We start from the raw sequence: 24,516 nt of genomic DNA, 5'->3' as shown, positions 1-24,516 counted from the left end.
TGTCAATTAATCCAAACAGGAATTTGCTATGCCAGGGCATATAAATCCCAACAGGGTGAGCAGTGGTGGAGGTGCCGATTGTGGGTGGTCATTGAGGGCGACCTAATAGGGCAGGTGATGTTGATGATTCCGGTGATTATGAGAGGTGAGTTGCTGCGGTGAAGGGGTGAAGATGGTTGTTTTTGTATGGTGGGTGAGCAGTGGTGGAGGTGCCGATTGTGGGTGGTGGTAGGAGGTTAGAGAGAGTTGGGAGGACTGGCGGCGGCGGCGGCGACAACGGCAGCAGGAGGTTAGAGAGAGATGGGAGGACTGCTTGTGGCGGCCATGGTGGTCAAGGTGACAGTGATGGATGTGGGTGGTAGTTGGGGTGTGGGGTATAATGGTTATTTAAGTAACATAATATTTTGAAATAAATAGAAATAAAAATTTAGGAGCAAAGTTGTCTGTTGTTTAATTAACTGAGTATTTAGTATAAAAATAAAAATAAATTTAAGTGATAGTTATTTTTAAAAGGTATTTGAATGTAAAATTTAGCTTAAACATGAAGAAGTGCAAGTGAAATTCACCTGACGGTTGCCCTTTTGCAATAGAGAGAAACAAGCCCTCCTTTAAGCTCCAACTCCACAACAGTAGCACTCTTCTCCACCAGTTCCGATCTGAAGAACGAAGGTATAGAAACCCTAACCCTTAAATCATCTTTATCTAGTCACTCGCATCTAACATTTACTGTTTCAATCATCGTACTGAGCAGTTAATTTCTCACCTTTACCATTCTTCGACCGTTGCTGAATTCACACTTTTTTTCAACACATCCTCACCGTTTTAAGAGAAAATTAAACTAAAATAAAAAAAAAATTGCTATAGATCGAGACCGAATTACATTTTTCTGATTTTGATGCAATCTATATGGTTTTTATGTGTCACCATCCAAACTATAGATGGATAGAAAATAAGAAAAAAATAAGAAACACATTTAATTTTATGCATTCACATTTGGATGACGAAAATGGTTCTGTTATATACTACTAATTACTGCAGCTGGGAATTGCTTCACTTCATTGTGATCTTGTGCGACTTGTGTTGACAAAACAGTCTTAATATGGATTAATCCTAAAATATATTTCTTATCATTTTGTTTATTTGTTTTTATTTTTATTATTAGATGTGATTCCTATTTTCGCATTCTTAATCATAATCTTTATTATTAGATGCGATTCCTATTTTCCCATAATCACGTTGTTACGATTGAGCCTAAGAAAGCTATTTTCTCATGCACTCTTGCTCACTTCCCTCTAAAAATAGTAACATACTTTTAAATAGCTTTTGTGTTTGGTAGACAATGATATGATATTGTTCTTCTTGTATCAGTGCTTGCAATTTTTATTCAAAATTTTGATTTTTTTTTTTTTTTTTTTTGTTGTTGTTGTTGTTGTTGTTGTTAGTGTGTTAGTCTTAAGAGCACTTATAGGCATGCATTTATTGGTTCATCACCCACCATGGACAAGGCTCATCCAGGTGATTGTCCAAGCAAAGTCATTTGATTATCCCAAGATTTTTTCATGTAGGTACATTAAGTGAGATAATTAGTTTTTAGGTGATCTAGGTAGTTCATGTAAGCTGTTTTTACGCACAATGGTTAAGGAGGTCTAATATTAGATCTCTAACATTTATTTATTTATTTTAACTTTTTTTTTTTTTTTTTTTTCGAACTATAGAATGCCACTACAGATATAAGACTATATGTTGGGGGGTTTTCATTGTTATTGAAATGTTGGAATTTGATTAAAATCAATATCTGCAAACAGCACATTGTAGTCAACGGCTCCACCAACTTTAGCACCCATTTAAGAAAACTTAAGTTTGACAGTAACTTAAGCTTGGAACTGTCCCTAAAAAGTTTTGAAATGGAAGGAAATAAATTGTTGCAAGAAGAAAAAAAGTCAAAGTAATTAAAGAGTATCAAGTTAGAATTTATATTTTGGCCTTCATATTTATGACTCAAGCCATTTTTGTTAGTCTTAGAGACAAAACTTTAGGTAGTTGCTCTGGACCATGATTATGCTTGGAGATAGGCTATAATTTGAGGAGTGTATACCTCACATCTTTTGTATGCTATAGTTATTTTGGTCCTTGTTTAGGCTTGGAGGTGGATCTTGCTTTGTGTTGGAAAGTTGGTGCCTTTTGTTGAACAAGTAAGGTTTAAATTGCAGAAATACAAGGTGCTAGAAGTCTCGGAGTCAACATGCCATCACAGCTCTGTATGACAGATGTAACTTTTATTTTATGTCTAATATTTTCCTACCAAGTTTTCAGAATGGCTTAACTTGTGCTAGCAAGGAAGCCGCTATGCTATTTTTATAATTTAAAAGTCTATTCAAGTAAAATCTGAAGGCATCTCTATGGACTTCTTTGTATGACAGATCATGCTTCTTCATGTTTATCTGGCATACAAACACCACATTAGACGGCATCTAGATGGACTTCTTCCATCATAATAACTCTCCCTATTTCATTTCTTCATGTCCTTTTGATGCTCACTTGCCTGCATATTTTTCTTTGACTTGTGGGCAGTTTGGACAAAAGATTGTTGACGAAGAAGTTGGACATGGGTCGTGGAGTCAGCAGTGGTGGGGGACAGAGTTCGCTAGGTTACTTGTTTGGGAGTGGAGAGGCTGCAAAACCGGCCCCAAGTAATGCCCAAGCTGCTCCAAACGAAGAGCAGCCTACTGCCATTTCTCAACCAGTTGACATTAACAAACAGATTCCTGCAGGCATACATAGTAACCCCGCAAACAACTACTTCCGGGCAGATGGCCAGAACAACGGCAGTTTCATCACGGTATGTTCCAAATAGTGATTATTATTTTTTTTAGCAACATAAAACAAAAGTTTCTATTTCTAATGCCAATCAAGTAAGGTTTTAGTCATTCCTGTGTATAGTGTTTCAATTAGGTTCACTAATCCTTTTACATGTCATGTATGTGAATCAGAAATATTAGGCTTGCAGCATCAGATATGTGCTTATTTCTCCCATATCTTTTGTGTAATTCCATTTCTTCTTTGGGAAGAACTAGAAAAAGTATGGCTGGGTAACCAATATGAACCTATCATTTCTTTCTTTCTTTTTATTTATTTTATTGAACCATTATGCATGAAGTCATTCCAGAGTGGTGAACTAAATTCATACACTTGGAATATGGAAGGGCTAAGAAAGGGATTTCATTTGTTAAAAAGCTTCAAACTCTGCTAGGCCTGAAATGGAATTTTCTGTAGAAACTGGACTTGTTTGGTATGTCTAGTTTATTGGTGGTAAATCAATCATTGTACACATTTTCAAAGAAGCATTTGGTTGTAAAATAACCAAAGCTTTTTAACATTTCCCCCACACTTAGGCTACTTAGCCACGTTTTATTTCTTTGATTTAACTTTCTCTTACAAGTCTCTGACAATTTATTGAGCCAATTGGTTGAGAATCGTGTATTTTGTGCCACCTTTACTTTAATTTTTGGGGACTGGACTGATTAACATATGGTGTTATGCATGTGGAAACGCCCAAGAAGGGCTTCTACAGGCCACTGTTTTCCAAGTATCTGACAGAGGTGTCTGCTAGGAAGTATGGACACGCCAAAATGGGCGAAGAATCCGTGTTCGACACGCGTTGGACACACCAAAAAACCTGTTTGGAATTTTTTTTTTTTATTTTTTTTATTTTTTATTTTCCGGCACGGCTCGGACATGACATGGACACTCGGCAAACATGCATCCGACACGCGTGTCTTATTTTCGGGGGTCTAAAAGATAATTTTTTAAAGAAAATTGGGTTAAAGTATAAGTATGTGAAGTTATTTAACAACTTTTACTCACTTATGTGGTCAGTACATAATAATTTTAAACTTGTAAGGTTAATATGCAATTTTAGACAAAACAAATAGATATTTAAGGACAATCATTACACTATTACAGTAGATGAGTTATGATTTGTGTATTTTTTTCATTATGAGGTTGATGAAAAATAGTAACACTCAGTAATTTTTAAAGTACTACATCATATATATATATATATATATATTATATACTATTCACCGTGTCCCTACCGTGTCCGTGTCCTAATTTTTTTGGATTTGCCGTGTCCGTGTCGTGTCGTATCCGTGTCCGTGCTTCTTAGGGTGTCTGTTAGTTTTCTTAGAAGTGTTCGGCACATTAACGTTACGACTTATGACCATCTTGGCATAGAGAGCATTCCAAAGGTTGTTAAAAAATATGGTACACATCAAAACAAGTGATAAAAATTATTTGCTGTCTCAGGTTCAAGATTGAGAGCAGCCACTTTGTAGAATTTGATGTCAAATGTTAGAACACACTGGGTAGGCGAGACATACACTAGATAATGCACATGGGCTTCAAAGAAAGAACAACTAAATTGAAGATTTATCTGGATGAAATTGACAATGGAAGGACAAGTTAGAAGTTCAAAAATGAAATTATAATTCTAGTGTAATTGCAATTCTGCCCATATAGAAATTTGAATCAAAATTGATGGTTTTAATTTGAATATCCTATAGCAAGCAGAAGCTTATCCGAGTTTGGTGCATTTGAGGAATGTTATTTCATATAGGGGTGTGGCAGTAACTTCACCCCTAACTACACCTGTTGTTCTAAGTGTTTTGGGGATTTAAAAACACTCTCTTCCCACATGTGGGCTGTATCTTCTAACTGCTTTCCCAGTGGCTTCAGCCTCTAGTTCCGAGGTTGCGGATTTTATTTCTGTTATCGGATAAGTCAAAATTAATGGAAGCATTGATGAAGTCCATTTACATTCTCAGTGTAGTGCGATTTCAATATCAAATTCATGCATATGGCTGAAGAGGAACAGATTGAGACGGGCGGAGCCAGGAATTTGGTTCAGGGGGGGGGGGGGCATGTTAGTATTGATAAAATAATTTTTTTTTCAAGTAGACCGAAAATATGATAGTGTAATAACAGTGTATTAGAATACGTGAATAAAAAATGAATAAGAAGAGAAAAAAGAAAAAAGAAAGTTATTGCACATAAATTATGCATTAGTGCAAGGAAAAGAAATTTTTAAGAAGAAAAAGAATTTTTTAAGAAGAAAATGAAATAAAAGAAAAAAAATATGATAGAATTTTCAAGGAAATGATAGGTTTTAATTGTAGAAAGAGAATGCAAAAGTTTTGAAGATGATAAAAAGAAATTTGAAGAATAAGAAGGAAAATGAATAAAGAATTAAAGATATTTTTAGAAATAGATAATTTTATGGAGATAATTAATAAATTTTATGAGGGTGTTTTATAAATATTTAAAAATTATACGCATAAAATAAAATAAAATTTAGTGGATTCAAGGGTAGAAGAGCCATTTTATTAATTTTAGGGGGGGCATTGTGCCAATTTTTACAAATGTATGTATATATATATATATATATATATATATATATATATACTAGTGGGGCAGCATGGGCAGGGGGGGCAGCTGTCCCCCCTGGGCGCATGCTACCTCCGCCCCTGGGTTGAGACATACATTTATGAGTATTTGTACACAATAAAGAGGAATAGTATATTCAGCCCGTCTTTTGCATTAGTGTCTGCCTCTTAATTAGAATTGTTTGAAGCCATAGAGCAAGCAGATAGAACAAGAGACAATGGGATCGAGGATTTGAGTATGTTTTATTGTTCAACCTAGCTAGCTTCTATATGAAATTGGAGGATAGATTAGCAGCTTGTACGTATATGCTGGATGGAAAAGGAGTGTGTGTTATGGTTAATGCACATATATTAGATGGTGTGTAATTAGTTTTATATATATATATACACACACACACAAGACAAACAATGGGAGTACATTGTGCACATATATACAAGCTGCTAATCTATCCTTTATATGTGCATTAACCATAATACACACTACTTTTCCATCCAGCATAAATTTACAATCTGCTAATCTATCCTCCAATTTCATATAGAAGCTAGCTAGGTTGAACAAAAAATGTACTCATATCCTCGATCCCGTTGTCTCTTGTTCTATTTGCTTGCTCTATGGCTTCAAACAATCCTCATTACTAGGCAGGCTCTAATGCAAAAGACGGGGTGAATATACTCTTTTTCTTTATTATCTACAAATACTCATATATGTATGTCTCACTTCTTTGTTTTTGTCAATGATGAGGGGTAAAAATTACAATGATCACATTCATTACAATATATATATTTTTGTAATGATTGAATTAGTTCTCTCATGCATGCATTCTCCATGATATTCAACATTAATTAAGATGACAGTTTCATGCATATATGAAAATAGATACAAAATACCATGTAGCTGATATCAGCATGGCGGATAAGAAATTACCAGCAGCAGAGTTGATGCGAAGATTGTGTTTTGATTCAAGTTCAGAAATTATTTTTGTCTGGTGCATCTTATGATCAAAATCTGTGTCCGGTTTTTTGCATGTTCTTCTAGTGTTGTTCTTCACCAAGACTCAATGATAAATGTTTAAACATGATTGATGCTTGTTTGGTTGCAGGATCGCCCCTCAACTAAGGTCCATGCTGTCCCTGGTGGTGGGTCTTCTCTGGGCTACCTCTTTGGTGGTGGTGGGAACTGAATATGGCTTCATATTTTCGTAATGATCGAATTGTTTATCAATTCCGTGTTACTTTTTTGGAAGAGGTATGCTTTTATGAACAATTAAAACTTGCTTAATCATGTGATGTAGCATTAAGTTGAAGTGGTCATAGGTGGGATTATTCAGCTGATATTCAATGTTAGATGGCATAAACATTAAACATAAACCTCAGTGACATAAAAGCAGTTACAGCTAAAAGGAGTTGCATTTCTAATGAATGTCTTTTTCTATCAATTGTTCATTTTTTTGTCCTGGAGATTGTTGCCTATTATTATCTTTCTATTTTTCCCTTTCTATTCCATGGGCATGGTTGTTTGCTGTTACTATTTTCAGTATATATATATTTTTTTTGTTTAAAGAGTGCCGTCAGCTTAAAATATCAGTACAGTTCTGGATCAGTGTGATTGTTTGGGAATTGTGGTTGGCTGGGGATTCTCTGATAGGTTGATGCTGAGGAAAAAATATATCTATATCTAAAGAGTGGTAAATGAAACAGGATATACTTATTTTGTGTTTGGTTTAAAAATGACAAAAGATAGAAAAGGAATGGAAGGGATTTGTTGATTGTTGATGCTTAAAATAGTAATTTTGATACATTTCCATAATTGGGAGGATTTAGAAGGAAATGATTATCCATTTTGTCCTTATAGAGAGGGTGATGAAAGTTGTAAAAGTTGGTGTGGGATTGATGTGAGGGGGCAGGGATGGCTATATTTTAGGGATTTGGTGAGCGAGAAAGGGCGTGATGGGTTGCCGATTTGGTGTGAGAGAAAGATAGAGAAGATGGTGCTATGGAATGTGTGACTTCATACCTTGCAACTCTACAGGCCAATCCAAAGAAGTTTTGAACTCTATTCCTTCAAACTTCTTCCGTAGTTCCAATTCAAGGCCATTAAGAGTTAACTTCACATTCTCAGTTTTTGGAATAGAGACATCAGACATGGCATTTGTGCCATGCTCTTTTGAATCTGGAAATGAAGGTTTCAACAGATTCCCTAGGAAGTTGACTCAACCTGGATAAATCGGCAATTGATACTTGTGATTTTGACCGATAAAATTGAATGTGAAACTTCACTTCCAACTATTGCCAAGAATGGACTGAGATGGCTTGAAGATTTATATACCAAGTAAATAATCTCATTTTTAACAAATTTGGAAATAATCTCATTTTTAACCAAGGGTTTGCACTAGCCTCCCCATATTGTTCTGTAAATTGGCTAATATGTTCGACCGTGGACTGATTTCCTTTTCCAGTACTTAGGTCGGCCAACTCTCCTTGTGCTTAGGCAAAATTCTGCATGTTGGCCGTGATCAAGAATAACTAGTTGGGCTGATCCCTTGTCCCCTAGACACCACATGGTGTGGGTTTGGGATAGAGTATTTGGGTTCCTTCATCTTATATAATTGCCCCCAAAATTAGGAGATTCTTTTGGAGGAAGAAACTGTGGAGCAGTTGGTGTCTCAGTTGTTGGAGAGCTGGCTGTGGCGTATTCTGTGAAATTGTGGTATGGGTGGTGGAATAAACAACTGATTTACTGTAGTCTTATCTGGAAATATATTAACTAGAGGAGGGTTGTCATACCAAAGATGGGGTTGAGTAGGTGAAATCTCTTTGGGTGAAGTGTTATGTAGTTGAGACTGCACCTGTGGAAATGTGGACCCAAAAGAGTGTGTAGATGTAAGAAAATTCTCCTTCTATTGATGGAAAGTTTTTCTCTTACACAAAACACTCTGTCTCCTTCCTTTTTCTTCCTTCTTATTTGTAGTACATTACGTGTTACCCTAAATTCCTTTCCTGGCTTTCAAAATGGGGGTTGATGGGCTTCTTTCTTTTGTGGGCTGGCCCGTTTGGGGATCCGTTCCTATTTTTTTTTTTTTTTTCGGTATTCACTGGGTCTGGTCTTTTCTTTAGATTGGGCCTGATGGTTGCTGGATGGTTTTAATGAATGAATAGGTTGAGCCTGACCTGGCCCATAGGTATTGGAAGGTGAGAAAGTGTCACTAGGCTACAATTTTTTGTCCTTCTAATTTACTTTTCATGACTTTACTTTTTGAAAATTTATACTTTGGGACTTATAGAAATAGCTAGGTTAGTTTAATCAATTCTTAAATTAAAATAGCTCAAGTGTGACAACATTGTAGTATTTTGTAATGATAAGATGGGATAAGATGTTTGAACCACAATTTTCACAATTTAATCTTGGGTCAAAACAATAGTTAATCACTTAGTACCAACGTCCAAACTTATTTATGTATATTGAGGACAATGTTGAACAAACATGCTGACAATATATTGATATGAAGTTCATCTATATACTGAATATGAAAAAAAACACACACTAAAATGCACAAAAGACGACAAAATATGTTGAGCAAACATTTCGATACTATAAGTAACTGTCCTTCCACACTCTGTAATTGAGCTGGATGGTTCTAGGGAGGTGTTGTTAGGGTTGACAACAGCCGAGAGACATTGTGCATGGTCGGCCTAGATTGTGGATTGACATTTAAACATGCAATGGCCATGTTTATAATTGACATTAACACTTCTTGACGTTCGCTTGAGGGAAGTGAAAGGCGTTCGTCCAACACATCTTTCAACATTATTTTCTGATCCAGAGATGAAGATGATAGCGAGGTGATGAAATTGCCTGGATGCTTTCCTTTCATCACTTCCAGTGTCAATACCCCAAAGCTATACACATCGCACTTCTCAGTTACCTTCATTGTGAAAGCAAGCTCTGCAAAGAAAAGTAAAATATGATCATGTACAACTGATCTACAGTACTATATATATCACATTAGTTAGAATAACACGAAGCTACATTTACCTGGTGCAACATATCCATAAGTGCCTGCAAGCGTGCTCCAATTTGAGGAGTCTAGCTTCAAAAGCTTAGCAGTGCCAAAATCTGAAACATGTGCCTCATACTCGATGTCCAACAAAATATTGTTGCTTGATAGGTCCCTATGAACAATTGGTGGTGAGCAATCATGGTGCATGTAAGACACAGCATGAGCCACCCCCTTAATGATATTCACCCTTTTGGGCCAGTCCAACTTATCAGCCTCTGCATCTCTACTCAATATCGAGGTCAAGCTACCCTTTTCAAAGTACTCATAAACCAAAAATGAGTGTTGAGCATGTGAACAAAAACCATAAAGCTTCACAATGTTCGTATGTCGTACTTCTGTTAATGCCCTTACCTCGTTCAAAAACCCTTGACGATCTGCTGTCTCAGATAATGGGTGAAGTTTCTTCACAGCCACTATATTGTCTTGTCGTAATTTTGCTTTGTAGACAGTTCCACATCCTCCTTTCCCAATGCCATACGAGGCATCAAAATCGTTGGTGGCTTTTAAAATTTCATCACACATTGCTCGACCATCAAAATTAGAAATTGAAAACAGATTGTTTTCATCCTGCAAGTCGCCCTGTTCGATTGGTGCTCTACTTTTTCTTCTTTCAAACATGAGTAGGAGTCCAATGAATGCACCGAGAAGTAAAAGTGCTCCGACAAGATCTAGTATGAGTTTGTGGCTTTCTTTCACAATGTGTTGGGCATTTTTGCAGGGTTTCAATCCTGTAACATTGCCACACAAACCGTCATTCCCTTGTAATGCCTCTATGGTAGCATTTCTAAAGGCATTGTTGCCGGGAATGGGACCTCGAAACCCATTGTAGGATATGTCAACATACATTAACCCATGCATTTCTTCAAAAGCCTCTGGAAGGAAACCAGAGAGGTTATTGTGGGAGAGATTTAGCACCTCCAAACTCTGCAAATTTTCAATTTGAGATGATATTTCTCCCATGAGAAAATTATGGCTCAAATCTAGCTCGGACAGTTGAGCTAACTTGTACATCTCAAGTGGAATTTTTTGGCTAAAACGGTTGTAGCTCAAGTTCAAGTAATGCACCTGCAAACAATTTCCTAGACTTCCTGGTATTGACCCACTCAATCTGTTTATGGACAGGTCAAGATACAACAGGTGAGCTAGTGATCCGAGTTCTCTAGGTATACCACCAGAAAGTTGATTATCTTTCAAATCAAGGATTATCAAATCCAACTTCCCTAGTTCCTTTGGAATATCCCCAACTAATTGATTTGAAGAAAGATCAATTAGATGAAGTTGAGATAAATTTCCGAACTCTGGTGGTATTCGTCCAGTGATATTGTTCCTTGCCATCCTTAGGTAAGTTAATTGTGGGTACTGACCCCAACTAAAAGAGATTTCACCGAAAAAACTGTTGTTACTAAAATCTAGGAAATGAAGATTTGGATAGACACCAAAAACTTTTGACACATCTCCAGTGAGCTTGTTTCCATCAAGGCGCATTCTGAATAAGCTGGAACAGTTTCTCAAGCTTTTGGGGATTGGACCGGTAAGCTGGTTATTGTTTACCGTGAAATTTTCCAGTTTTCCGCTCTGGCAAATATTTAAAGGCAAATAGCCAGAAAAGTGATTCTCATCCATTTCTAGTACGACCAACTTCTCTAGATTCCCAATTTCTTGTGGAATGGGACCGGAGAGTTGGTTGTCACGGAGGAACAAAAACACCAAGTTGCTCAAATTTCCAAATGAAGTAGGAATCGAACCATTGAATCGATTCACACTCAGTTCTAAGTCTTTGAGAGACTTTAACTTCCCCAATTCTTTAGGAATGGGGCCAGAGAGTTTATTTTCAAAGAGAAATAGTTCTGTCAGGGAGCTTAAATCACCTAAGGATGCTGGGACTGAGCCGGAAAGATTGTTTGTATAAAGGATCAGACTCTCAAGCGATTTCATGTTTCCTATCTCTGGGGGAATCGGATGAGAGAGCTGATTTTGGAATAGGTACAACGAAGTTAGCTTCTTCAAGTTCTCGAAAGTGGAAGGAATGGGACCTGTGAGAAGGTTGGTATCCATGTCAAGCTCGACAAGATTGAAGAGATTTCCTATTTCTGAAGGAATGGAACCGGAGAGCTTGTTTTCATAGAGATACAAATTAGCCAAGTTGCTCAAACTGCCCAAAGAAGCAGGAATGGGACCCTCAAGATTGTTTGTGTACAAAGCAAGCTCATAAAGGGACTTGAGATTGCCTATTTCTTTAGGAATTGAGCCATTTAACTGATTATGGAACAGGTGGAGGACTTGAAGATTTTTCAGATTTCCGATTTGTGGTGGGATTATTCCGGAAAACTGATTGATGGCCAAATCAAAATAGATGAGTTTTGAGAGTTTACCAACTTGAGGTGGGATGGTACCAGAAAGAACATTCATGCTGAGATCAATATATGCAAGATTAGGGAGGGACGAAAATGGAAAATCATAGAGCGTACCTTCAACACTTGAATTTGTGAGGTTCAGTCTATGGACACTTCCATGAATACTGCAAGAAACTCCGGACCAAGTGCATGGGATGGCACTTGTTTTTGGATGGCTTGAAGAAACCGTGGCATTATAATTAGATGGAAAAATCCATGAATTTAGCACAGAATTGTTTTGGTGTTGAAGGCTGGCTTTCCATTTGAGGAGAGCTTTAGCTTCTTGAACAGAAGCAGAAGCTGAATTGGGCGAAGACAACAACACAAGAAACAAGACCAAGGAAACAAATGAGTTGAACTTCTCTAAGGTTGGAGACCCCATGGTTTATGTTTTGATGTGTTGCAATTCTGGTTTAAAGCTCTTATTTATATACATTTTATTGTACAGGTCCCATACTATTTTGGCTATAATTACTACAATACCATTGAATTGAAGTCAAGTTGGTGGTCCATTATCTTTGGGCTCGCTCACTCAGGGGAGAAAAAAAGAGCCAAAAGAAGCAGAGGTATTTGTCTTTGTCCCTTCAAGTGTAAATATGGGCATTGGACTTGGGTATTAACATTTTGCCGTGTAAATATGGGCATTGGTCTTCATTTTTGAGACTTCTCCACTTATTTGTATTGTGTACGAATAACCAATTATAAATATTTGGTTAGTTAATTTGGTGCAAGTATCTCTACTCTACTGTATATTTTGAATATAAATACTTAACATTGACTTGAAGTCAACTTGGTGGTCCATTATTGCTCACTCAGAAGCTAAAAAAGGAGTCTATCCACGCCAAGGTCTTGGTCTTTGTCCCTTATAGATCGAGTAAATGGTGTGGTCTCTTCCTTCTTGCTTTAGAACTAAAAAGAAATTGCGTGTTGAATAACTCTACTTTTTTATGCCATTAAAAAAGCAAACTAGTTCTGAAATATATCTGATTTTTTATTTTAACAATTATGAAAACTTTGTTTCTTAACCATGGGTTTGATCTGATGTAATTTGATGGAAGTGACTTTAGAAAAATAGCATTTTTTTTTATAGTTTTAATTCAGGTTTTGCTGAAGGAAATTAGAAAGGTGCGTGAAGTTGGGATTTGGGTATTATTTTGATTGCTTTATGGTTGTGAATTTGGTGACAAAAGCATTAAATTTTAGGCGTGTAGACTTGGACATTGGTCTTTAACATTGTGGCATATATAGACTTGGGTATTAACATTATGCCGTGTAAATATGGGCATTGGTCTTCATTTTCGGCTAGATATGCATTGGTTTGTCCTGGTGACCCTTACAACTAATTATGTACGCCCGCCACTTTTTACACTTCCATTTTGTTTCCTTTTGTTTTGTTCTGTTCTGTTCTGTTCTTTTCTTTTTTTAATTTAAATATTTATAAGTAGTTCAAAAGTCAGATACTTTATAACATTATATTTTATTCATATAAAATTAGTCGAATGTGTCACACTTTAAGACTTTGTATTACAACTCTTTATTTCTTTATTTAAATTTTATTTTATTTTTTATTTATTTCAGTCTGATATAAAAATTCTTGTAGCATACTGAAGTTAGTGATATAATTAGAGCTTTCCAAAGAACGGAGTATATATTTTGGCTATAACTACGTGCCATTGACTTGAAGTCAACTTAGTGGTCCATTATGTTTTTTAAAAAAATAATGCGTGTAGACTTAGGTATTGGTCTTTAACATTATGCTGTAGACTTAGGTATTGGTCTTTAACATTATGCTGTAGACTTGGGTATTGGAATTCAAACATTATGGTAGTTTCTTGGCTGCTTTTATGGTATTTGTTGACGCTAATGTTAATATCAGGTCGTGTAGACTTGGAGAAAAACTTTAACGCTCCAAGAGTAATGTTTGATATAATATCACTCCATAATTAAACAGACAAATCGTGATATGAGCTGTCGAAATAGTTACATGCTTAGGGTCCGTTTGCAATCACTTCTATTTCGTGTTTTTTGATTTTGTTAGTATATTGTAGCAAAGCAAAAGCACGAAGTGTGTTTAGTACCTTTGTTGCGATTTGAATAATACAGAAGCGCATATGAAAAAAGAAGCCAAAATCGGAATAAAAAAATTGATGCTTTTGGTTGTTTCCACGCTGTTCCGAAAGCATTGTTTATAAAAATAAAAAGTTATTTTTAACTAGCCATTTAATTTTTTAAATTTGCAACATTTTTTTACTAAACACGACTTCATGTTTTTGTTTTCAAAATACTTGCAACAAATATATGTTACCAAACTGGCTACCAAACAGTATTGAACACAGTTTAAAATAGAAATTTTGCTTCTGCTTTGGGTTAAAGCAAAAACACAAACAGAAGCTACTGTCAAATAGGTGGTTATGTATGAGTGATTGATGACATAATATTCCGGATGCAATGAAGAATTTCTCGTAGACTTGGGCATTGGGCTTTAACATAATGCGTGTAGACTCGGGTGTTGGGTCTTTAACATTATGCTGTAGACTTGGGCATTGGAATTCAACATTAGTGTAGACTTGGGCATAGGTCCTTTATTTTATTTTATTTATTTATTTTTTTTTGATAATGCTTACAACCAACCATCAACTTTCCCACATTCCACCATTTTCTACACTTCCAAATTTTATTTTATTTTTATTTTTAAATTTTGTTTTCAATTAAGTTATGGAAATTTCGTAGTATGCAGAAGTTGTGATGAGAGCTTCAATTAAACAAAAATGAGATCAAATAGTGGTTGCAGAATCATTGAAATTGGGAGGATGCGTGGCCGCGTGAACTAAATTCCAATCTCAAATCAAACCCACCTGATAAAAAAAGTAATACGAGTGATAAAAAATGCTCCCTATAAATTTTGTCCAAATCTCATATAGTGTGTCTTAAAATTAATTCAAAATATTATTTTAGAGTGCAAACAAATTCGGTTTTTTCCAAGACACTTCGTGTCAGATTTTATGAAATTTGGATGGTGAAATTGTACCAAAAAGTGGTGGGACAAAACATTTGTGGTGAAGTAAAACCTACGTTTTAAGTCAAAGTCTTTCTATAGTGAAAGCCCCCTTGCAGAAATAAGCAATACGTTGTTCACATACGTTATAAATCTCAAACATAGTACACTACAACTAATTCCTCTTCCTCTGTTGATCGAGTTCTTGTTTTGAACCACATAACTAGAAAAGCAAATTAAAATGATAAGCAAAGCTTCTTCTATCAATTATGAAAAAAAAAAAGCTTCTTCTATCAGATGCTGCTTGTTCATAATTTGGATTCTCATGGTTTCATCTGTATTCTATGGCAACCGTAAGTACTCTCTCTCTCTTTCATATACATACATACATACATATATATATATATATATATATATTCATTCATTTTGTTATACATGAATTTTTGCAGACGGACGTAGTAAAATTGGTGCAGGTAAAAATGGGAAAGCTCACGCCAAATCTGCTCTGCCAATTGGACCACGTGTACCTACCACTCCCAAACCTACCACTCCCAAATCTGTCACTGATGAAGCAAACAATGCGGGTAAGTGCTCTCTCTCTCACTCTCTCATCTTCTCCTCTCTTCTCCTCTATTCTCTCATGTTGATTCATTTTATAATTTTTATTGTATGAGTTTTGCAGCAACAGTATTCGACTGTGGTCATGGGAAGTACGCTTCTTGCATGCCTTCAGGCGATAGAAATTGTAAACCGTATAGGCGTTGCAGAGCCGGACGAAACTGAAACAAGCAAAGCCACTATATAGTACTTCCACCAGGAGTGATATATATATATATATATATATATATATATATATATATATAGATCAGATCTTAAGAAAGTGAGGGACTTATGTGTTGCTTCATCTGTCCAAAACTAAATTGTAATTGTTATATCTTTTTGAAATATATAATTGTTATATCTTTTAAGAAGGGGCCGGAAATGCAATTGTAATTGTTATATCGTTTTGAAATATTTAGAGTAACATTTTCTGTATGGGACATTCTTTTTCATCTTCACTTAAAAAGGATTGTGTGTGTGTGTATATATATATATATATATATTCAAAAGTTCATGCAAACCCACTATATGTTACCTCCACCAGTCTTTGTAAAAATATTTCTGAAAAAAAAAAAAAAAAATACCAATCCTTCATGTCCTACAAGTATTCCAAATGAGTAGCTAGCTCTACTGTATCCAGATGTTGTCTCCAACCAATGAATAAAAATATTCAAATTTTATGATACTTTAAGTCATGTTTTACACGTGTGTCCAGGTCATATCCGTCTGTCGGATACCGCCGCCACAGCGTTAAGAAAACTGTTCATGTTTCCTAGCAATAATGGAGTGAGAAATTAATTTAGGGAGCACAATTAACATGCAGCAGGATGGGTAAAAATAAAAAAGTGAATTAAGAATCCAATATTAATCATATATATATATATATATAAGATCGAGATGTTGCAAAAATTTCAGGGCGCAACTGCCCCAGACACAAGCTGGCTCTTTACTGGCTCTCTACCCGCGGACTCAATGTTTTATATTAGGAAATAGGGATTAACCCGGTCTACTAATCAATTACGAACATTATGAAGTAAATGGTGTTCGTCTCTTTGATTTTAGAAATTTTTGGGGATGGTAATTTTCTCTGTGGGTTTCGTCCCGTTCTTAACGGGGCACATTTGGTAGAATTTTAAATAGGTTTGGGTTGGGATATGATAAAGTAATTGAAAAGTTGAAGGGGAATTGGGACAGGGGCGGATTTATTAATGAACCTGTCTTGACTCGTCCCGATTATATATATATATTTAAAATATATATATATATATATATATATGTATATAAGATATATATTTAATATTTTTAAAATCGTCGTTACTTTATTTGAAGTATTGGTTAATTTATTTATCAGTCTAATTTGACCACATTGAGCAATTTTTTTTTTTTTTTTTACTACACAATTAATAAAAGTGGCATAACCCGTCCTGCCTCGCAATTAAAAGGAATACGCAAAGCGGAGTCGGTATTTTGTCTACCGAAATAAAAAAGAGAATTGTATACCAACTACAAACCCGTTTCCGTTGCCATCCTATATGGTCTCGGGACCGACTATCCGAACAATCATCATTGTTGCACATTTTTGTATCGAGTGTCCAATGGTAATTGTCGAAAGACCAATAGTCTGGGTACCTCCCTTCTTGCTTTAGAATTAAATTGTAAGTTTTGAATGACTTTACTGTTAAGGTGTGTGGACTTGGGGATCAACTATAAAAATAGAAAAAACTAAATAGATTTGTAACTACCATTTTTTAAAATGACAAACTTATTATTAAACATTTACTATTTATAATAAAACTTATTATACTCAATTAAAAATTTTATACTGTAAAGAAATACCCTTTTTCATACAATATATCAATGAAAAATTAATAAACTACTTAAATAAAAATACCTTATTTTTCATGCAATATATTAATGAAAAATTAAGAATGTACTTAAATTGTTATAAAATTTTCTATTTAAGATTTTCATTTTAAAAATTAAAGGTAAATTTATGCAAATTTAATGGAGAATATGTCAACAAATTAGTATGAATTTTTTTCATAATTGATTTCAATAAGAAAAATAGTTAAGTGTAATTCAATAACAAGGGACATCATGGTTATTTATTGAAAAATATCTTAGGCATTGGGGTATTTTACAACAAAATGTGATAGTTCATGAAGTATTATTATGCACAAAATATACTTCAAGGGGATTATTTATAAATTTGAACATAGTTCATGTGGTTTATTGTACTTTACCCTTTGTAATATATATATATATATATATATATATATATATATATATATATATACTTAAACATAGTATATTACAACTAATTTCTCTGTTAAATTCTTCCAATTCCAGCCCTTATTTTGTTCAAGTCTTCTTTATTAAGGCATCGAAGAAGCTGAAGGAATGGATCATTATTACCTTCTAATAATCGACTGATTTTCAGAGGACCGATTTCTTAATTCGATTGCTGTTAAGGATAGTTTGACTATCCAGTACTTTGAGTCGAAAGATTTTGGCACGTCTTTACAAATTTAAACCAAATAGAAGTCAACTTAATCGTCCATTATCTTTCAACTCACTCACTCACCCAAGAAACAAAAAAAGAGCCATGGATGCCGTTATTTGATCATTTGTCCCGTAATGAGTATGCGGTCTTGGTCACTTTGATCTTGCCATAAAATTGAAAAGAGCATTTTGAATAATTAACTTTCTATGACATTAAAACTTGTTATATGGGTAACGGCTATTAAACTACTTCTGAACTTTATGTCATTTGTTATTTTAATACTGGGTAAATTGCAGGGACATCCTCTGAAATTTGTCCTATTGACAGCCATATACAAGTTAGTTCTTTTTTAAACAATGATACCCCTTATTAGCTTTTGCACATAAAAATATTATAAAATATTTAAATTACCCCCATCTTTTTAAATCTTTTTAATAAAAGAATAATAGATAAAGTAAAATACCATTTTGTCCCTAATATTTAGGGAGAAAGTAAATGTGTTATTTAATTCTATGGTGATAATATAATTTTTATATATATGCTTGCCAGCTAAATAATATTATGAAAAAAATATTCAAAGTAATATAATTGAATCTGCAATATATATAAAAAAGATTTTGGCACTAGCTACTATTTAATTCATATATGCAAGCATGCTTGTTATAATATTTATGTTAATATTAGTTAAATAATGCATGAGGAAAATAATACCATTTTAACAAGTTAAAGTATTTTAGATAGTGTGTGTGTGTGTATATATATATATATTCTTGAATAAGTATCTTGTCAATAAATTTTTAAAAATTTAATAAATAAGAGTTGCACAATCAGTAATACTTAAACTGCTATTTTTAAATTCTTTCCAATTAATACATCTTTTGCCATATATTAAGTTATTTCTCCTTTCGAATCATGTCATTGTGTTTTTCATGCTACCAATTTGAACAATAAATCATATTATTTGACGATAAAATGCTAATGAGATTGGAATCCCATAAAATGCTAATGAGGTTGAAAATGACTAACAAATTTTACTATTATAGAGAGAGATGAAGATTAAACTAAATGGGTTTATTCACTTCTTTAAAGATTTTATCCTAATATATATGTGTGTGTGTGTATATATAGATATAGTTGTTAAGAATGGTACGTGTAATCGCTGAATTTATATATATGTATCTTGTATGTATAGTCTATATATGTATGTATAGTTTGGTTGATAAAGAATGAAGCAAAGAGTACAAAAGCTTAGTTTGATCCAATAAAATAACTTGTAAATGTTAAAAAAGATAATTCATGGTTCAAATAGTAAACTAACAAGTAAGAGGAGAATAATATCAATTCAAAGTTGAGAAGACAATTGGAGATATCTTTGTTATCTTTTGCCGGAGGGGTGTCACTATTAAAAAATGAATCAACTTGTATATGTTTGTCAATGGGACAAACTTTAGGGGGTGTGAGTATAATTTACCCTTTAACAATTATTAAACTTCATTTCTGAACCGACCACAGCATAGGACTTGAAAGTAACTTTAGCAAAACAGCATATATATTGTAAATGTTTTTGTCACTGTAAACCCAGGGTTTTACTGAGGCAGTTAGAAAGGTGCATGTACTTGGGGCTCGCGGGTCTTTAACATTATGGCGTGTAGATATGGGCATTGGTCTTTCATTTTTGGCTAATATGCGTTGGTCTTTCATTTTTGGCTTGGTATGCGTTGGTCTTCCATTTTTGGCTAATATGCATTGGTCTTTCATTTTTGGCTAATATGTGTGGTCTTTCATTTTTGGCTTAATATGCAATAGTCTTTCATTGTTTGTTTGGTATGCATTGGACTTTCATTTTTGGCTAAATATGCATTGGGCAGTCCTGTTGATGCTTACAACTAACTAGGAACCCAACCATATTCTGTTATTCCACCCTTTTTTAAAACTTCCCATCTCCTTTTTTTCCATTCAATACTGAAAATTCTCGTAGGATGTTGAAGTCAGTCACATGAATAAGAGAGAATATACAATGTGTCGGGTGCACCGTGCTCCTCGTAAGCTATATGTGTTTATGCGTGTGCATCACGATATGTACCCAGTGCTCCGTGTAATAAGGACGAGATTTCACCTTTAAAGTGGATTTAAATTAAAGCCTTTAAATTAAAGTGGATTTAAAGTGGTTTTAGGACAAAGTCTTTGAACAATGATCACCCACTTGCAGAAATAAGCCATACATTTGTTTATATTCTCAACCTCATTGTTGGGTGGAGAGATTATACCATTTGAATAAATGTCTATTAGATTTTTTTGAATATTTTCTACTTTGAGAGTTTGTGAACCTGGCTTTTCATGACCCGATCACACTATTGAGTAAAATTTCATATTTGTAAATAACATTCTTGTAACATATTTCAGGGGAAAAAAATATTAAAATAAAATAAAATAAAAACTTCTACTGAAAAAATCATTTTTTGAAATATTTAATTTTATTTTTTTTTAAAAAAAGAATTAGGTAACCACTTCTGTTTTGCTTCATCCGTCCCAAATTAATTTTTCGATTCCAGGATTCTAATTTTGTAAGAAGGGAAAATGCAACAATTTCATCTCTCTTTTTTTTTTTTTTTAATTTCGATACTTCACCTCCAGAATAAAAATATTTACATTGTAAGTTCCAAGACTAGTGTAGAAAAGTTATATTTTTTCATATATATGTCTCTTCCAAACAGAGGGGGCTCAATATAATTTGAGGTAAAAAATATATAAGTCTACTCTAATATATTAATATCAAATAATAATTAATAATGTTTATCTAAAAATCATTCTTCTTGCTTTTTAATTGAAAAATGAATAAAATGCTATAATAAAATATGTTAAGAGAATAATAGTGAGTTTTGATGGAGTTAGTTATTTAGGATCAGTGGGACACTTTAGGGCCTTTTACTACCCCGGCAACACCGCCATATCTATATTAGTTAAATTTATATTCAATATATTTTCAATAATAAATACGATTGTGATAAAGATAAAGGAAAGACAACAAGGATGAAAAAAAGAAAGGTAAGATAAGGATAGAAATTAAGAATTTTAATAGATTTTTAGAACCAATTAAATTCTTTGAACCCAATATTAATATATCATGGGGACGTGGATGTTGTCCATTCAATCTCAAAAAATGTGGAATTTATGTAGAAGCCATGCCTATCTATGTGTCCCATGCTGATTCCATCTCTAATCAGCCCTGTTTGGTATGAGTGTTTTTATTTTTGGACTGCTACAGTGTCAATTTTGATAAAAAAAAAAAAAAAAAAAAACATATTTAGTGCGGTCTTATTTTATTATATATAGTGTTAAAACACTTTCTGAATATTTTTTCTTATTTTGACAATTGTTCATGGCCCAAAATCATATTTTGCATGTTTCTATTTCCGACATTTTCACAACAAAACATCATTCCCAAACGTGTTTCCAATTATTTTCATAACACTCCTATAGCAAAAACACTATTTCTATTTTAACTAAAAACAAAACGCTTAAAATAAAGTGCATGCCAAATAGATCAATATTAGCGAGTTTTCATGAATGGTGAAAGACTATTTATAAGCATTATTTAGTAAAAATTTCATATAATAATTCATTTATGCCAGACCATTGGAATTTGAATTGTTATATTTAACCAGCAGCTTGGATGATTTTGCTTCAAATCCTTTTCATTATTATTGTTTTATTAGGACCACTATAATAAACCAACATCGCATACAAGTTTTAAACATATTAATTAAAGGGTTTAATTATAAAAAAGAAAAAAAAAAAGTTATAAAAGCATTAAATGGAAATAGTAAAGTGCCACGTTGTTGTTGTTGTTGTTGTTATTATTGTTTTTGTTTTTGTTTTATTTATTGATGAAGTGATGGATTTCGAATTTGGACCTTTGGCCACAAGCAACACATGCCTTACCACTACGTTATCACACCGCATTCTCACATCCGTAAAGTGTAATTTTGAAAGAACAAAAATTAAATTAATAGGATTGGAATGATGATGTAAACGACTTACGGCTAAAAATGACAAATTAAACTATGAATAAAGGCAAAAGAAATTTTAGGCCAAACTAAATGAGAGAAGTTCATTATGCTTTTGGGGAAAGAGCAACAAATAATTATTGTAAATAAAAAAGAAAAACTTTAAAGCATGAATATATGTTCTTTTTTTTTTTTTTTTTTTTTTTTTTTTTTTTTTTGGGGGCAAGAAGAGAACAGCCATATGGCATCTACATAACACATCCACAAAGGACAGTACAGATGCACCAAAGGCAAGGCAAACAAAACCTGAAACATAAAGAAGAAAAATCAAGACCAGGCTCCAGATTTACTGAGAAGAACAACGGAAGCCACCACATGAGACAAGTACCAAAGCTCAAAGGTCAAGCCATCAGCAAGACAACTGCTCCTAAGCTCTATTCACAAGGTGCCTTCGACTGGTGGAAAAACCACCCAACCCCGCACAAAGGGGAACCACAATAATCGACATAGATCTGAGATCTAGTCGGGACAACAAAGGGACAACAAAAAACCAACAGAGACTTGAGATCTAGCCTAAGAAAGAAACACAGATCCACTCAATCGGGCCAAAAACAAGCCAAACTGAAACAGATCTAGCAAAACAAAAATGAAAACGGCATAAAAACCACCCACAGATCGTACTTACGATTACATGCCGAGCTTATTTAGCCTGTGGGAGGCGAGAAACATCACCTCCCCACTCCCATAGAAGGGAGTAGGGAGAAAAGAGAAGACAAAGTGGGAGGCAACTGGGCAGTGGAGAAAAGAGAGAATTTTTCAGTTTTTTCTGAAGTCTAAGCATGAATATGTTTAGGATGGTGATTGGTTTGTTAGGATATTAACTCTCTCTAACTCATTCAAAAGTCTGTTTGTTATTGTTGTGGAGAGTTAAACATATAGCACAAGTATCGTCATCACATCATCACACAAACATGTATTGAAATAATAATCATACACATTCAAGCACATCACAATATTTTACATGATTTATGTTTGGTCCCTTTTTTGGTTCTTTCAGACTTAATTTTGATGAGAGGAAGTTTTCATTTCATTTCAATGGAAAGCTGATTTTTTGGTAGAAGAGTTTCTTATTTCTTTTTGGGATTCATAAAGGTAAAGTTAAATTCTTTAAATAATACAATATATATATATATATATTATATACGGAAGTTGTATGTATAAATTGGAAGCTTGGTAAATATGACTCAACCTTTAAGTCAACTTTTTTATCCCTCGGTGGACCAATCCAAAATCCAATGAGAGAGTAACTGGAGAAATTTTTTTCCATCTTTTTTGGACAAGAATTACACAAGTTATTATAAGGAATTGTCATATCAATTACAACTCCCAAACTAAAAAGGAAACTAATTCCAAAACCACAAACCCAAATAAGCCTAACATGGTTAGACGATGTTTATTGATAGGATAAGCATTTATTTACGTGATATGGCTTTATTAGAATCATGGGGTAAAAATGCTGTAGCTTGGTGTTGCAAGGGGACCATCGGATCCAGATAGAAAAATTAATGGGTAAAAATGGGTAGGTATGTAGTACTATCCAATAATTTAAGCTTTTGGGTTAATGGGTAAACGCCCACCCGTTACCGTTGTTATTAGAGTCAGACCCAATCCTTGATCCGGTACCATGCTAAGCACCCGACTCAAAAGGTGTCCGGATGAGTCACCCTGGGTAGGTAAGGTGACCTGACCGCAACGAGGGTGTTATGAGTTCAAGTGGGAGAGTATAAGGGAAACCTTATCCCACATCGGACTTGGATGGAAAAATAAATGAGTATAAATGGGTGAGTTTGTAGCACTACCCAATATGTTTTTAGGTAAATGGATAAGCGCCCATTCGTTACATTTGATCTCCAAAGAGTAGAGCAGGGTAGGCCTTGAGATTCCTAAAATTTTGAGATGCCCTAGGTGAACTGTTAAATGAGAGGCCCTTTATAAGGTTCCTAAAATTTTGAGACGCCCATTAAAATGGGATATTAATGTTGAAAACACAACAAAAAAAAAATCTCAACAAAATCTGGTCTTGGTGCTTTATAAAGTTCAACTTCATATTAAAGTAAATGTGATCGTCTCACATTTTTAGCTGCAAAATTATCGATTAAAGTTCTTCAATCAAGTTTCTCCGTAATTATGATAGTCAATAATACTCTATTTACAATCCAAACATTTGAAAAATAATAACTTAATATTTTGATAAAATTATACTTGAATTGTTTTTTGTTTTTCTTGGTAAAGTTTCCCTTATGACTTATAATTCTAAAAATAATTTGGTGGGCTAAATGGAGCCTACCAAGCATGCACATGAGCCCAAAAATGATATAATAATAAAACAAATTAGTTTATTAGTTTAAATATAATTTTTTTTTTTTTTTTGAAAAAAGGAGATAGAAACAAATTATTGTATAACATATATAAATTGATATTATAATTTATAAGTCGGTGTATTTATTGTCGTAAATTTT

At 34.0% G+C, this 24,516-nt stretch overlaps 3 protein-coding genes across 3 annotated transcripts; 2 read left to right on the top strand and 1 right to left on the bottom strand.

Moving 5' to 3' along the window:
• Nucleotides 1-550: 550 nt before the first annotated feature.
• LOC132294781 (protein SPIRAL1-like 1) lies at nucleotides 551-6,877 on the top strand. The gene is made up of 3 exons (XM_059792762.1): nucleotides 551-669; nucleotides 2,572-2,839; nucleotides 6,542-6,877. Exons 2-3 carry the CDS (start codon nucleotides 2,606-2,608, stop codon nucleotides 6,620-6,622), a joined length of 315 nt encoding a protein of 104 aa, XP_059648745.1. The 5' UTR covers nucleotides 551-669; nucleotides 2,572-2,605; the 3' UTR covers nucleotides 6,623-6,877.
• A 1,991-nt stretch (nucleotides 6,878-8,868) lies between these two features.
• On the bottom strand, nucleotides 8,869-12,308 carry LOC132294779 (MDIS1-interacting receptor like kinase 2-like). Its single transcript, XM_059792760.1, has 2 exons — nucleotides 9,475-12,308; nucleotides 8,869-9,384 (listed from the first exon to the last, which is right to left on the bottom strand). Exons 1-2 carry the CDS (start codon nucleotides 12,272-12,274, stop codon nucleotides 9,077-9,079), a joined length of 3,108 nt encoding a protein of 1,035 aa, XP_059648743.1. The 5' UTR covers nucleotides 12,275-12,308; the 3' UTR covers nucleotides 8,869-9,076.
• Nucleotides 12,309-15,037: 2,729 nt separating this feature from the next.
• On the top strand, nucleotides 15,038-15,922 carry LOC132286794 (uncharacterized). Its single transcript, XM_059789184.1, has 3 exons — nucleotides 15,038-15,240; nucleotides 15,337-15,471; nucleotides 15,570-15,922. Exons 1-3 carry the CDS (start codon nucleotides 15,129-15,131, stop codon nucleotides 15,668-15,670), a joined length of 348 nt encoding a protein of 115 aa, XP_059645167.1. The 5' UTR covers nucleotides 15,038-15,128; the 3' UTR covers nucleotides 15,671-15,922.
• Nucleotides 15,923-24,516: the final 8,594 nt, after the last annotated feature.

The sequence above is a fragment of the Cornus florida genome, unplaced genomic scaffold, assembly GCF_030987335.1.
Source record: "Cornus florida cultivar Cherokee Brave unplaced genomic scaffold, ASM3098733v1 CherokeeBrave_3.0.0_Hap2_Chr02, whole genome shotgun sequence".
Classification (NCBI taxonomy): domain Eukaryota; kingdom Viridiplantae; phylum Streptophyta; class Magnoliopsida; order Cornales; family Cornaceae; genus Cornus; species Cornus florida.
Note: the sequence above shows the minus strand (reverse complement) of the source record. Positions and strands in the feature narration are given on the sequence as shown.

Bases quoted from the DNA above. Each gene is read 5' to 3' on its own strand.
- LOC132294781 (XM_059792762.1), top strand. From the start codon at position 2,606: ATGGGTCGTGGAGTCAGCAGTGGTGGGGGACAGAGTTCGCTAGGTTAC. The intron at 2,840-6,541 runs GTATGTTCCAAA...GTTTGGTTGCAG, and splicing joins ACAACGGCAGTTTCATCACG to GATCGCCCCTCAACTAAGGT.
- LOC132294779 (XM_059792760.1), bottom strand. From the start codon at position 12,274: ATGGGGTCTCCAACCTTAGAGAAGTTCAACTCATTTGTTTCCTTGGTC. The intron at 9,385-9,474 runs GTAAATGTAGCT...TTTTCTTTGCAG, and splicing joins TTATGGATATGTTGCACCAG to AGCTTGCTTTCACAATGAAG.
- LOC132286794 (XM_059789184.1), top strand. From the start codon at position 15,129: ATGATAAGCAAAGCTTCTTCTATCAATTATGAAAAAAAAAAAGCTTCT. The intron at 15,241-15,336 runs GTAAGTACTCTC...GAATTTTTGCAG, and splicing joins ATCTGTATTCTATGGCAACC to ACGGACGTAGTAAAATTGGT. The intron at 15,472-15,569 runs GTAAGTGCTCTC...TGAGTTTTGCAG, and splicing joins TGATGAAGCAAACAATGCGG to CAACAGTATTCGACTGTGGT.